General features: G+C 43.8%; 1 protein-coding gene across 3 annotated transcripts in view; it reads left to right on the top strand.

The window, feature by feature from the left end:
* Positions 1 to 14,765, top strand: part of HSF2BP (heat shock transcription factor 2 binding protein) — an 86,797-nt gene that overhangs the window by 6,607 nt on the left and 65,425 nt on the right. For all 3 annotated transcript variants that reach the window (XM_069566372.1, XM_069566361.1, XM_069566355.1), the window contains exon 4: positions 10,925 to 11,028. In XM_069566372.1, coding sequence (XP_069422473.1) covers positions 10,925 to 11,028 — 104 coding nt within the window. The remainder of the gene's footprint in view (positions 1 to 10,924; positions 11,029 to 14,765) is intronic.

Genomic DNA, 14,765 nt, shown 5'->3' with positions numbered 1-14,765 from the left:
TACTGTGTTTCTCAATTAGGTCACAAAGTCTAATTTCTTGTCTTTCCTAGTTGACCTGTTCATTTTAGAGATGATGGAAAGGCCACTCAGCCTGTTGAAACTTCCATTGTCTTATAGAAAACACTCTCCAAATGCATTATATTGCGCTTGAGATGCTAAACAGTACACTCTGAGGACAACTTGCCGCCTTAGTGGTGGTCTGTCAGAGTCATCCGAATCGTTGAATTTTACATGTTGACCCCAGACATAAACTGCAGTCTCACTGCTGACAGTTTAAAATTTGCAACATTAGTTTTAACTTTACAGACTTCCTTGTTTAAATAAGTATGTTTAAATGTCAGCACTGTGAACCAACTTGATTTGTACATTGACTCTCAGCAATGACAACAAAGGAGTGCAGCCATGATATCCTGAAGAGTTATTTGACTAGTTTTTTTAGCAGTGGAAAAAATTATTCTGTATCATTTAAAATCTGTACAGCAGCACCTTGCCTCTGTGAGCACAGTACAGGAGCACTTGCTGTGATGGGGGTGGTGGTGTATCATTTGTGCTGTCTGGGTTTGTGTTGCAAATACCCACCAGCCATCTGTGCCAAACTGATGGTTTATCGGAAAGACAGTTTTTCCCTCCTGTGCTAGTGTCTTTTGTCACGGTGGCTATTTATGTACGTACGGGTCTGAGTCTCAGTTCTTTATTAGTTTTATGGTTTATTTTAAAATTATTTTTAGATGTTAGTGTTTATTAGTTTTTTGTGTTGATTTTCTACTTGGTGATGCTTTTACTCTAGCTCCCTAATAAAACTCTCTTGTTGCTTGTTTCTGGAGCATACTGATCACAGTTATTTCAGAGTTTGATAAATCTACTCTCTGGATCACCTGTTGATCTGCTTATATTGTCTATTTTTCCTCTTGGTAGTCCTGGTACTTTTAATTATTATTGATTAATGAATTAAAAAAAAAATGGAGTGTGTCCAGGCTCTGGAAAGTGATATTTTTCTCCAGTAAGGATTTTCCCCCCTGGCTTCTCTCAGGATGGAGTCCAAGTAGATCACTGTAACCCAGTCGGGTTGAGCTGGTTCACTGCTGGTTTCGGTCTTGGTTTGAGCTGGCCTGTTTCTAGTTCTTTCTCCCTCTTAGGGTTTTGGTTCTTCTAGGGGATCTATCTGAGAGCTTGAGTCGTTTCTCAGAGTCCTTCCGTCCAGGAGGCCCTGACCTTCATTTCTGATCTCTCCAGTGCCATGAGACTGCTGATAGCTCTATGTGGCCTCCTGGGCTCTCTCCAACCCCTCCCCGCCCCGCCCCGCCCCCCCCCCCCCCCCCCCCCCCCGGCCTTCCTCTGTAGCCGCTCTACCCCTTACATGCTACTGAGTACCTGTGCGGCCTCAGCTGTCTCACAGCTCTTTGCTCAATTGCCTCTGCCTGGCGAGAAGCTCTTCCTGGCCTTGCTTCTTCTGCCTGTGCTGCTTCTGAGTGTGCAGGTGCCTGGGGAAGAGCGGCTGGAAAGCTGGGCTTGCTCCTTCAGTGCACTCCCTCTCCTCTGGAGGGTCCTGGCTCTCAAGGCCTGTGTAGGGTGATGACTCAGATACTTTGAAACAGCTTTTTGTGGTTTGTTCAGATTCTACTTCCTTCTTGTTCTTGGAGGAAGATTGATCTGTTCAGTCACTGTGCTAGCTGGAAATGGAAGTTCTTCCATGTATGTTGTTATGATTTTTTAATTGTTACAAATATATTGGGATGTCATACAGAAAATACAGGCTATGGAGACATTCTAAAGATACATGACAATTAAATGCAATACCTGAAGCTAGACTCGATGCTATACCTTGAAGGAAAAAAATGCTATAAAGGGCAGTCTTAGGTCAAATGACAAAATTCTAATGTCCATGGTAGATTAGATAAAGGTATTAATTTGTCTGAAGTTGACAATTGTTTATATTGGGTATCTAAGACAGTATCCCTATTGGAAAATATTCCCTAAGTATTCAGAAGTAAAGAACCGTGCTAATGTAACTTACCCTAAACTGGCTGAAAAATATAGTGTGTATGTGCTTGTGTATGGTCCAAATGATGAGTGAATGTGGTGAAATGTTAACTGTAGGTAAGTCTGTGTAATGGGTACATGGATATTCCTTGTATTATTTTAATCCACGCAACGTTTTGTAAGTTTGAAATTATTTCCAAATAAAACATTGTAAAAACATATAAAAAGGAAATACTAATTAAATGTTTACAGAACCATAAGCATTCCTGAGGTGCTTGGGTTCTTAGCAGTGGGGTTTGGAAAGCACTGTACTCCATGATTTCTAAAGCATTTGTGGGGTTGTTTTGAGATTAATTTCCCAGGAGTTTGATATGAATGAGAGGGGGGACCTTTGTTTCTGCTCAGAGTAGAATTATTCTAGCCCAAAAAAGTATGAACTGCAGAGAGAATCATTAGAGCATAAGATAATCATTAAAGAGTGAGTGCCGAGAAGAGATGTCTTGTTAGAGGTGTGATGACTTGTCACTGCTTTCTATCTGGCTGTGCTGGGTCTTCACTGTGACACGTGGGCTTCTCCAGGTGCAGTGTGCCAGCTTCTCTCATTGTGTCCTGGGGGCTCCAATGCAAGGCTCAGAAGCTGCCCCACAGCATGTGGGGTCCTCGTTCCCTGACCTGAGATCAAACCCAAGTCTGTTGCATTGGAAGGCAGACTCTTAACCACTAGATCAGTAGGGGAATCACCCCAAAAGAGATTTAATTTGATCAGAAGTTTATTATTAGCTTCCCTGATGGCTCAGCTGGTAAAGAACCTGCCTGTAATGTGGGAGTCCTGGGTTCAGTCCCTGGGTTGGGAAGATCCTCTGGAGAAGGGGACGGTAACCCACTCCAGTATTCTTGGCTGGAGAATCCCATAGACAGAGGCACCTGGTGACCTACAGTCCATGGGGTCGTAAAGAGTTGGACACGACCGAGTGACCAACACTTTCCTTTATTGTGGTCCAGATGAACTATTAGCAGAAGGTATCAAGTCCAAGTCCTTGTGGGAAACAGAAGACGTAAACAGAGTATTGTGAGGACAGACCAAGGCGGCCAGGTTTGGGGCACCAGCAGTTGGGAAGCAAAGGCCCAGGACCTGGAGGAGTGGGGCACTATGGCCTCCCAGAGAGCAGGCAGGTTGGCAGGACGGTGGGTGCTCAGCACAGCCAAAGCCTCAGCTGCTTGAACCTGGCAGGGGCCATGTGGTGGGGAAGCAGATGTCCCAACCTGCCTCCTGTTCTCGTTGCCTGGGGGAGGCCCACTTTCCAAATTCAACAGGAATCCATTAGCAAGGGAGGCTGGTTGCTATGGACGTTGACATCAAGCCTCTTACCTGTTGGGCCAGAGCAGGTTGGAGAGATCTGAAGGGCATATGGGGACTGTCCAGAATACATGGGATGGAAAAGAAGAAAATTGACTGTTAGGGGCTTATGGGCTGAGGAGCAGATAGCTAGCCAAGGTGGAAGCGGTAGAGACATGTAGTTGTTAAGTTGCACAGTTATGTCTGACTCTGCAACCCCAGGGACGGCAGCATGCTAGGCTCCCTTGTCCTCCACTATCTCCCAGAGCTTGCTCACATTCTTGCCCATTGAGTTGGTGATGCCATCCAACCATCTCATCCTCTGTTGCCCCCTTCTTCTCCAATTTCGTATCAGGTGGCCTCTGCATCAGTCCTTCCAATGAATATTCAGGGTTGATTTCCTTTAGGGTTGACTGGTTTGATATGCTTGCTGTCCAAGGGACTCTCAAGAGTCTTCTCTAGCACCACAATTTGAAAGCATTAATTCTTCAGCAATCAGCCTTATTTATGGTCCAATTGTCACATCTGTATATGACTACTGGAGAAACCATCAGTTCAGTTCAGTTGCTCAGTCATGTCCGATTCTTTGCGACCCCGTGAATCGCAGCACGCCAGGCCTCCCTGTCCATCACCAACTCCCGGAGTTCACTCAAACTCATGTTCATTGAGTTGGTGATGCCATCCAGCCATCTCATCCTCTGTCGTCCCCTTCCCCTCCTGCCCCCAGTCTCTCCCAGCATCAGGGTCTTTTCCAGTGAGTCAATTCTTCGCCTGAGGTGGCCAAAGTATTGGAGTTTCAGCTTCAGCATCAGTCCTTCCAATGAACACCCAGGACTGATCTCCTTTAGGATGGAGTGGTTGGATCTCCTTGCAGTCCAAGGGACTCTCAAGAGTCTTCTCCAATACCACAATTCAAAAGCATCAATTCTTCGGCGCTCAGCTTTCTTCACAGTCCAACTCTCACATCCATACATGACCACTGGAAATACCATAGCCTTGACTAGATGGACCTTTGTTGGCAAAGAAATGTCTCGGCTCTTTAATATGCTGTCTGGGTTGGTCATAACTTTCCTTCCAAGGAGTAAGCGTCTTTTAATTTCATGGCTGCAGTCACCATCTGCAGTGATTTTGGAGCCCCCCCAAAATAAAGTCAGCCACTGTTTCCACTGTTTCCCCATCTATTTCCCATGAAGTGATGGGACCAGATGCCATGATCTTAGTTTTCTGAATGTTGAGCTTTAAGCCAATTTTTTCACTCTCTCATTTTCATCAAGAGGCTTTTTAGTTCTTCTTCACTTTCTGCCATAAGAGTGGTGTCACCTGCATATCTGAGGTTATTGATATTTCTCCTGGCATTCTTGATTCCAGGTTGTGCTTCTTCCAGCCCAGCGTTTCTCATGATGTACTCTGCATAGAAGTTAAATAAGCAGGGTGACAATATACTCCTTTTCTTATTTGGAACCAGTCTGTTGTTCCATGTCCAGTTCTAACTGGACAGTCCTGTGGCCACTGCTGAGTTTTCCAAATTTGTTGGCATATTGAGTGCAGCCCTTTCAGTATTTGAAATAGCTCAACTGGAATTCCATCACCTCCACTAGCTTTGTTCATAGTGATGCTTTCTAAGGCCCACTTGACTTCACATTCCAGGATGTCTGGCTCTAGGTGAGTGATCACATCATCATGATTATCTGGGTCATGAAGCTCTTATTAGTACAGCTCTTCTGTGTATTCTTGCCACCTCTTCTTAATATCTTCTGCTTCTGTTAGGTCCATACCATTTCTGTCCTTTATTGAGCCCATCTTTGCATGAAATGTTCCCTTGGTATCTCTCATTTTCTTGAAGAGATTCTAGTCTTTCCCATTCTGTTCTTTTCCTCTATTTCTTTGCATTGATTGCTGAGGAAGGCTTCCTTATCTCTCTTTGGTATTCTTTGGAACTCTGCATTCAGATGCTTATATCTTTCCTTTTCTCCTTTGCTTTTCACTTCTCTTCTTTTCACAGCTATTTGTAAGGCCTCCTCAGACACCCATTTTGCTTTTCTGCATTTCTTTTCCATAGGGATCATCTTGATCCCTGTCTCCTGTGCAATGTCACGAACCTCATTCCATAGTTCATCAGGCACTCTGTCTGTCAGATCTAGTCCCTTAAATCTATTTCTCACTTCCACTGTATAATCATAAGGATTTGATTTAGGTCATACCTGAATGGTCTAGCGGTTTTCTCCACTTTCTTCAATTTAAGTCTGAATTTGGCAATAAGCAGTTCATGATCTGAGCCACAGTCAGCTCCTGGTCTTGTTTTTGCTGACTATATAGAGCTTCTCCATCTTTGGCTGCAAAGAATATAATCAATCTGATTTTGGTGTTGACCATCTGGTGATGTCCATGTGTAGAGTCTTCTCTTGTGTTGTTGGAAGGAGTGTTTGTTATGACCAGTGCGTTCTCTTGGGAAAACTCTATTAGTCTTTGCCCTGCTTCATTCCGCATTCCAAGGCCAAATTTGCCTGTTACTCCAGGTGTTTCTTGACTTCCTACTTTTGCATTCCAGTCCCCTGTAATGAAAAGAACATCTTTTTGGGGTGTTAGTTCTAAAAGGTCTTGTAGGTCTTCATAGAACCATTCAACTTCAGCTTCTTCAGCGTTACTGGTTGGGGCATAGGCTTGGATCACCATGATATTGAATGGTTTGCCTTGGAAATGAACAGAGATCATTCTGTCATTTTTGAGATTGCATCCAGGTCCTGCATTTCGGACTGTTTTGTTGACCATGATGGCTACTCCATTTCTTCTAAGGGATTCCTGCCTGCAGTAGTAGATATAATGGTCATCTGAGTCAAATTCACCCATCCCAGTCCTTTTTAGTTCACTGATTCCTAGAATGTCAACGTTCATTCTTGCCATCTCTTGTTGGCCACTTCCAGTTTGCCTCGATTCATAACATTCCAGGTTCCTATGCAATATTGCTCTTTATAGCATTGGACTTTGCTTCTATCAGCAGTCACATCCACAACTGGGTATTGTTTTTGCTTTGGTTCCATCCCTTCATTCTTTCTGGGGTTATTTCTCCACTGACGTCCAGTAGCCTATTGGGCACCTACAGACCCGGGGAGTTGCCCTTTCAGTATCCTATCATTTTGCCTTGTCATACTGTTCATGGGGTTCTCAAGGCAAGAATACTGAAGTGGTTTGCCATTCCCTCCTCCAGTGGACCACTTTCTGTCAGGCCTCTCCACCATGACCCGCCTGTCTTGCGTGGCCCCACACGGCATGGCTTAGTTTCAGTGAGTTAGACAAGGCTGTGGTCCGTGTGATCAGATTGGCTAGTTTTCTGTGATTATGGTTTCAGTGTGTGTGCCCTCTGATGCCCTCTCGCAACACCTACCGTCTTACTTGTAGCTTTGACTACACAGACCTTCGCTGGCAAAATGCTATTTCTGCTTTTTAATATGCTGTCTAGGTTTGTCATAGCTTTTCTTCCAAGGAACAAGCATCTTTTAATTTCATGGCTGCAGTTACTGTCTGCAGTGATTTTGGAGCCCAAGAAAATAAAATCTGTCACTGTTTCCACTTTTTCCCCATCTACTTGCCATGAAGTGATGGATGCCATGGTCTTAGTTTTTTGAATGTTGTTCAGGAGTTTTAAGCTGGCTTTTTTTCACTCTCCTCTTTCACCTTCATCAAGAGGCTCTTTAGTTCCTCTCTGCTTTCAGATCACTCCTAACTACCCAGTTGTTAACATACTTTATGCTAATAAATGAAAAGCAAAAGTCCCTAACTCTTTGCTTAGGGAAACACTTTATCAGAATTCATTTGAATTCAACCAGATTGATCTTAGTTTTTTTGTGATAGAATTAAGTTGATATTCAATCAGGTAGGTATTCATTGTATGCTGGCTATTTGTTAAGCTCCGCTAGGTGACCTGGGAATATACACAGGATAAAGTCAGATCCTGTTCCTTGGTAATTCACAGGTAGACTGAGGAGCTCCTGTGTGGAGATGTGAAAAGATAGAGCCAAGTATAGTGGCGGCACCAGCCCAGGAGAGAGTCGTATTAGTCACATGTTGTTCTTAGGAAACAGTGCTCCAGTGGCCTTTACGTTAGAAAAAGCAGCAGATTTTTGGCCGTGCAAGAAGAAAAAAATGCTACTTCCATATTCTTGTTCCAGTTCTCCTCCCCTACTCCTTTTGGTTTGTTTAAGAAATTGGACAGCTACTTAAAGTGTTGTTTGGCTAGAAATGCATTTAAACTCTTTAACTGAGGGGTTTTTTTTTCTTTTTAATGAATCCTAGAATATTCTCATTTTTTTACTTTTCAACTTAAATATTTTGACAGGCTGATCAGGTTAAAATGAGGTCTTTAGAATATGTCCTAGCCCAGTGTGACTGGTATCCTTATTAAAAGAGGAAAGCTGGACACTGAGGCCAGTATACACGGAGGGGAGGTGATGTGAAGAGACGAGGAGGCCAGGCACAGGGGAGGCAGGCGGGATTCTGCTGCCACAACCCAGGGAGGCCTGGGCCACCAGCAGGTGGGAGAGGCCGGGAAGGATCCCTTCTTCACAGGTTTCAGAGCAAGTGTGTCCCTGCTGACACCTCAGTTCTGAGCTGCAGCCTCCAGAACAACGTGAGAGTGAATTTCTGGTCTAAGCCATCCAGTCTGTGGGCTTTGTTCGGGTAGGTCTAGGGAACTAATACATCATCCAGATCTTGGCTCATGGTGAGGATGGACTCTTACTATGAGATGAGATGGTGTCTGACTCTTTGCAACCCCGTGGACTGTAGCCTCTCTGTATCTTTCCTGTGAATAAGTTGACAGTCATTCTCATGTTATTAAAGCTATCAAAGAAGAATTCTGAGTTTCCGAAGATAAATAGATGTTGAAATGGCCTGTGAGTTAGATTGTTTCTATATGTCAGTTGTCTTGGCCATCCTTTTACTCAGTTAAAAGTTAACAGATTTTTCTTCCTTCATTTTGAATGCTAAAGCTTAGCCATTGAGATCCCATCTAAGCTGGATGGCAGCCTCTTTTCGTTCTAATACTGAGACTGGGTAAGATGATGTCTTGACCATAATGTCCCGTTGTTTAGTCTCTAAGTCGTGTCCAGCTCTTTGCAACCCCGTGGACTGTAGCCCGCCAGGCTCCGCTGTCCATGGGGTTTCCCAGGCAAGAATACTGGAGGGGGTTGCCATTTCCTTCTCCAGTGGATCTTCCCAACCCAGGGTTTGAACCCTCGTCTCCTGCGTCGGCAGGCAAATTCTTTACCACTGAGCCACCAGGGAAGACCATATAATGCACTGTATGTATTAGTGTATTATTTCTGTCTTTGATTTTTTTTAAAAAAACTGTTGAAGGATGAGACAGCCAAGCTTTTTCTCTCTTCAAGGATTAGCAGAAGATTATGTAAAGAAGTGAAGTTCATTTACGTGACAGATATTTGTACAGTGCCACTAGGTGCCATGTCCTAGGCATGTCGCTCATGTTCTATGTATGTGGGATTATCAGTACACTGGAGGATGCATGCCCGCCTGTTTTAGGGGCCAAGCTGAACAAGCGAGTTTTGTCAGGAGGTGGCGGCAGTGCTCCAGTTTGGCCACCAGGTGGCGGCCTCATCCTGAGAGCTGGGAGTGGGTGGCAACCCTGACACAGCCTTTGAATACTGTGGGGTCGAGTCGGACCGTTTAACCTCATCCTTTTGTTGTGTTAACCTACAGTAAGGTCATTAGCAGTTTTGTAGAGTGAGAGATTATGACATTATTGTAAAGAGTCTTCTGGGTGGTCTTAATTCCTCCATAGTTTTACATGTAAGACTTGTAGGAGTGTGATTTCCTATCTTCTTTACCGTGTTTGAGGTATATACAGTTTAGTAATAGAAGAAAACATTAAAAGTTAACTGCAAAGAAAAAGTTTTATGCTATTAATAATTTTATCTTAGTTAAAAAAAAATTTTTTTTTGGTCTGTGACCATTTGCAGTTCACATTTCACTCATAATTATCTATGTTTTCGTTTAACATTGTTACAAAACGCAGATCTGTAGTTTTCAAAGCATAGCACTTGATCAGTATAGTTGGTTTCTTGGGTGGCCAGGACTAGTGGGACAAAATAAAGATTTCCAGTGTAAGTCATACTGGGTGTGATACATCCTAAAAGGGCAGAAAAGAGAACTGATGTGAAGGAGAAGAAGGGGTCCTATGCTGCTTCACCCGTTTCCAAGGAACTCATTTTAAGAGAAGCTTTGCCTGCGGATTCACAATCATTAACTGAATATCTAGCTTTAGGTTTTAATCTCCTGCTCTAGCAAAGGATCTCTGGAAAATGTAATGAAAGTGTCAGTTGCTCAGTCGTGTCTGACTCTGTGACCCCATGACTCTGTGACTGGAAATGGCAACCTACTCCAGTATTCTTACTTGGAGAATTCCATGGACAGCAGAGCCTGGTGGGCTACAGTCCATGGGGTCGCAAAGAGTCAGACACAACTGAGCGATTTCCACTCCCAGGGGATTCTGATGTGCTGTAAAGTCTGAGAATCAATGTCCCGAAGTGTTCCTACTTCAGTGAGTTACACCAGTAGCTCTGAGCACAGGTCCACTCAGGTCTTGGTATATGTTAGCTTTGAAACGTGATATCTTAGTCTTTGGGATCAAGGCACTTAAAGCTTTTTTTGTTTTTTAAATGGGAAACGCTTTAATAAGAGACTGTTTTCATAGGCAACCAATTAGCAGACTAATAAGCCATTTAAATTTCTTTACTTAAAACCAGTATTCAAGAAAGGTGAACCCCAAATGCAGCCTCTTACTGCTGACCAGACTATGCACAGATGTCAGTGGGTGTGCCATGAACATGCTGTGTGCCACTGAGGGGGGCCCCCCACCCCCAGCCCTGGGCCCTGGCAAACAGAGAGCAGTGATTGTTCACCGGAGGCACTGAGTTACCTTTTTTCTTGGCTTTCTGAATGTCAGTGTTTCTGTAGCATACTATTTTTTATTTAAACTTGATTATCTGGTTGATTTCAGATTCATGAACATGGATGTCTTTTGGGAATTTTGTTGGCCATGTGACTCATTATCTGGGCGAGTACGGTGGCGAGGAAGCGTGCCCTCCTCTCCGCCTCTCACTGTGGCCTTTTCTCTTCTCATCTCTGTGGCTGTTGCCTCACTGCTCCATTGACAACGGCGGCAGCTGTTGTCGTGGAGCCAGTCTGCCAGCGGGTGAGACGAGTGTGTGAATCAGCCCGGCTGGCACCATCTCCTTGCTGAACTGCCTTCTGCTTTTTATGGAGCACATAGGAGTGTGTGCCACGAGACGGTTGGGCTGCCCAGCCCTGCCTGCACTCCTTTAAACAACACTCTTTCCTAGAACCTTCAGTGTAAGTCTGGTGGTGAAACGAAGTCTTAAAAAAAAGCAGAAAACAAAGAAGGTACTTTCTGCTATGGGCAAAAAGGTGACAAAAACTTAAAAAGCAGGATGTTAGAATGTTGGTTATCCCAGCACTGGTTATGTGAGAAATCCTACCTAAGAAATCAGGCTTTCCTGAGAGAAAATGAAGCAAAATGCATGGTCAGGAGAGATCAGTGACTTGAAATACTGAGTATTCTTGTGTCTCTTGTAGACCTGGAGAGGAAGGAGCAGGAGTTAGAGCAACTGAGGATGGACTGTGAGCACTTCAGAGCCCGCCTGGAGTCTGTGCAAGCAGACAGCGTGAGGGAGAAGAAGGTACGATGCTCACCAGGCCACGGGAACCGCCCGCGCCATGTTTGTGGCCGCAGTCTAGCCCTTATGCCTCAAGACACTATTTTTAAATGTATTTATTCTGAATGGGTTGGAAAACAGTTGATCATTTGGATTTGACAACCATTTAACATGGAGGCTGTTTACTTGGTGCCTTTTGATAGTCACTTACTGTTAATTTCTGTGTTAAAAGACCAATCCATGGCATTAAAATTCATAATATAATAATCCTGAAAAAATCGTGTAGTAATCATTTGTAATTAGAGTTAGATATATAAATAGAAACATGTGTAATTAGGAGGTCACTTCTGATATTTTGGAAATAACCAATTGCATTTCATTTTACTATTTGGGGAGACATAACATTTCTTAAAAACTATACATTTTCTTTTCATGGAATAAGTTATTTCCTCTTCTATAAAGCTAGAGCTGTTTGGCTACTTCTGCTGGAATTTGGGGCTTGATTGTGTCTTTATTTTTGGACAGTACAATAGAAACTGGTGACAGCATCCAGGGCATGTTGTTGCCTGTGTGCTGGGAGGTGTTCGTGACTGTCGTGCCGCTCACTGGTTTCTGCAGCACAGCTGGGTCAGCAAGTGCTGTGAACCTGGAGAGATGCTGGGAGCCTGGCTAGGTCCCACCGCCTGTGTGCTCAGCTCTGTTTCACGCCTCCTCCTTGAGTTCTGAGTGTTTGTGGCTAAAGTGGAGGGTTCCCCAAACTGGTGGATTTTGTATAGACTTCATTTTTTCCCCACAGCGCTTGATTATTTATCAAGAATAACTGTTCCTTAGCCCAGATATACATAATTTCATAGTTAAGGAATACAGGTAAGTGACAAACTTGCGTGGAACTCAACCCAGAGACATTCCTTACATTCCAGAATCACATTGCACTCTGAAAGATAGCAGCCTTCCTCCTTGCTGCAAAGTCTTTTATGGAATGTCTGTAGAAATTTCTGCATATGCCTTCTTTTGTGATTCAGCCAAAGCAAGCTTACAGAAAGCTGCAACTCCCAGGGGTACAGCAAGCGCTCCAACAATGTGAGATCGCAGACGCTTGGCCAGAGGACCATGCGTCTGAAGTTTCGTCAAAGAACTGGGAGCCCTGGGAGCTTTTCTCCTTGACTGCTCAATGATGACGTCCTTCCAGACTGATAGACTCTAATATCAAGTAGGTAGGGAAGATCAGGGAAGAGTTTCAGTCTCAGAACTGTTAGGGTGTGTGTCACTTATTGAAAGCTGACATTGTAGCTCAGTCATACTCAGTTTAGATCATGATAGACCAAGATGGGTGCATGATTAATTTGTCTGGACCTAAAGTTTCATTGTCCAAAAGAAGTTGACCTGCAGGCAAGAAGGAATTGGATAAATGTGAACAATGCAATCCCCTGATTCAGTACTCCTTAAAATGCCGGGACATCTTGGCTAAGGCTGAAGCTTAAATTGGGCAGAATCTTAGATTTTTTTATTTCTTAAATTGATAAGCATAGGAAAAAATGCATATTTTGTTGGCATTTTAGATGTTATGCTAAAAATAAGCCACCCTGGGAAAGTGCCAGAATAAAGGGCAAACAGCTGCAGTGAAGTAGCGTCAGGTCACAGCATGGTTCTGCCCAGACACTTTGACCTTAGTTAAAAGGTGGGCGTATTTTAGGTTAGACTATTTCCAGTTAAGTTTCCTGTTTAATAGTCCCTCCTGTTTAACATGGGTGGGAGGCCCTGCGAGTTCTGTGACAGGGCTTGTCTCTTCCTGCTGTAGGGAGCTGGCCGCTGCCTTTTCTGCCCAGGGCTGAACAGATCGTGTGGCTAGACTCTGCAGGCTTATTTTAGAGTTGAGGAGCCAGGAAAGAATGCAGGACTGGATCCTGAATTAGAGTATTGCTGGTAAGACTTCAGTCTGGGGAAAAGTCATGGGGAGAATGCAAACGTCACTCAAACCAGCATGTAAGGAAAGACCAGAGGTCAGAGTGTGCGCTCAGAATTCTAAAGACGTGCGCTCACCCCCAGAGCTTAGTCCCAGGGACCAGCAAAGCTTGGCTCCTGCCCCACCCCGTTGAGGTGTTTACTCAGTGGAGTCAATGGAAGAGCCTTGATGGGTCTTGATGTGATCTAGGAGGTGGGCTGGGAGAGTTCTGGCAGTGGCAGCCTTTGAACTTGAGAAGAAAGAGCCAGTGAATTGTTGGGGGATATCTCTCTGAATGACTTTGGAAGGCTTGTGCTGTTGTTATAAAGCCAGCTGTGGCTTCCCACCGTGTCTCTGCTGGCTGAGATTTTAGTGCCTGACCCTGCTTCCCCGTGTGTATGGACTGGTCACAGACAGTGGGCGGAGTCCCTGTCTTCCCTCCAAGGAGCTGCGTGTTTGTGGCTTACTTATGGCTTCATTCTCAGTGTGTTTTCTTAGGGTGGCATCTTTCATACTATATTAACTTAAATTCAGACTGCTAGTTTTGGTTTGTCGTTGTTCAGTAGCTCAGTCGTGTCCGACTCTTTGTGACCCCATGGACTGCAGCACACCAGGCTTCCCCGCCCGTCACCAACTCCCGGAGCTTGCTCAAACTCATGGGCATCGAGTCGGTGATGCCATCCAACCATCCCATCTTCTATTGTCCCCTTCTCCTCCTCCCTTCAAACTTTCCCAGCATCAGGGTCTTTTCCAGTGAGTTAGTTCTTTGCATCAGGTGGCCAAAGTATTAGTTTCAGCCTCAGCATTGGTCCTTCCAATGAATACTCAGGCCTGACTTCCTTTAGGATTGAGTGGTTAGATCTCCTTGCAGTCCAAGGGACTCTCGAGTCTTCTGCAACACCACAGTATGAAGGCATCAATTCTTTGATGCTCAGCCTTTTTTTACTGTCCGACTCTCATACCCATACATGACTGCTGGAAAAACCATAGCTTTGACTAGATGGATCTTTGTAGGCAAAGTAATACCTCTGCTTTGTAATATGCTGTCTAGGCTTGTCATAGCTTTTCTTCTAAGGAGCAAGCATCTTTCACGGCTGCAGTCATGAAATATAGTTTTGGTTATCTATATTTAGTTTTTAACCTGTTAGGAAAGAGTCACTACTTTTCTGATAATAAACGGGAAGTTGTTGCAAACATTGTATATTATTTCAGGGAAATTTTTAAAGAAAAATTAACTGATAATATAGTTCAGTTAAAATCAGAAATGAACCTCACAAATATCACAGTTTAAATATTCCCCCATTTAAGGACATTTGGGTTATTTCCCTTTTTTGGGAGGGGTATTATGAATAAAGGTATTATGAACATCTGTATGTACGTTTTTGTGTGAATGTATGTTTCCATTTCTCTGGGCTGAATGCCCAAGAGTGCAATTACTGGGTTGCGTGGTAGGTGCATCTTCAATTTTGTAAGAAATTACCCAGTTGTTTCTCAGAGTGGTCATGCCCTTCCATATCATCACCAGCCGTGCTGAGTGATTCACTTCCTCCACATCCTGATTAGCATTTGGTGTTCTCACTGTTTTTTATTCTAGCTGTTCTGATAGATGTGTTGTAGTTTTAATTTGCATTTCCCTGTTCACTAATAATGCTGAACATCTTTTCATGTGCTTTTTTGTTGTCTATATATTCTCTCCTATACAATATCTGTTCGTGTCTTTTGCCCATTTTCTAGCTGGATTTTTTTTTTAACTGTTAAATTTGATGAGTTCCTAATATATACTAAGATCCTGTATGGCCCACCTCCTAGAATAGTGGAA

This window comes from Ovis canadensis, chromosome 1 (assembly GCF_042477335.2).
Source record: "Ovis canadensis isolate MfBH-ARS-UI-01 breed Bighorn chromosome 1, ARS-UI_OviCan_v2, whole genome shotgun sequence".
NCBI classification, from domain to species: Eukaryota; Metazoa; Chordata; class Mammalia; order Artiodactyla; family Bovidae; genus Ovis; species Ovis canadensis.
The sequence above is the reverse complement of the archived record's forward strand: the minus strand, read 5'-3'. Positions and strand labels throughout refer to the sequence as shown.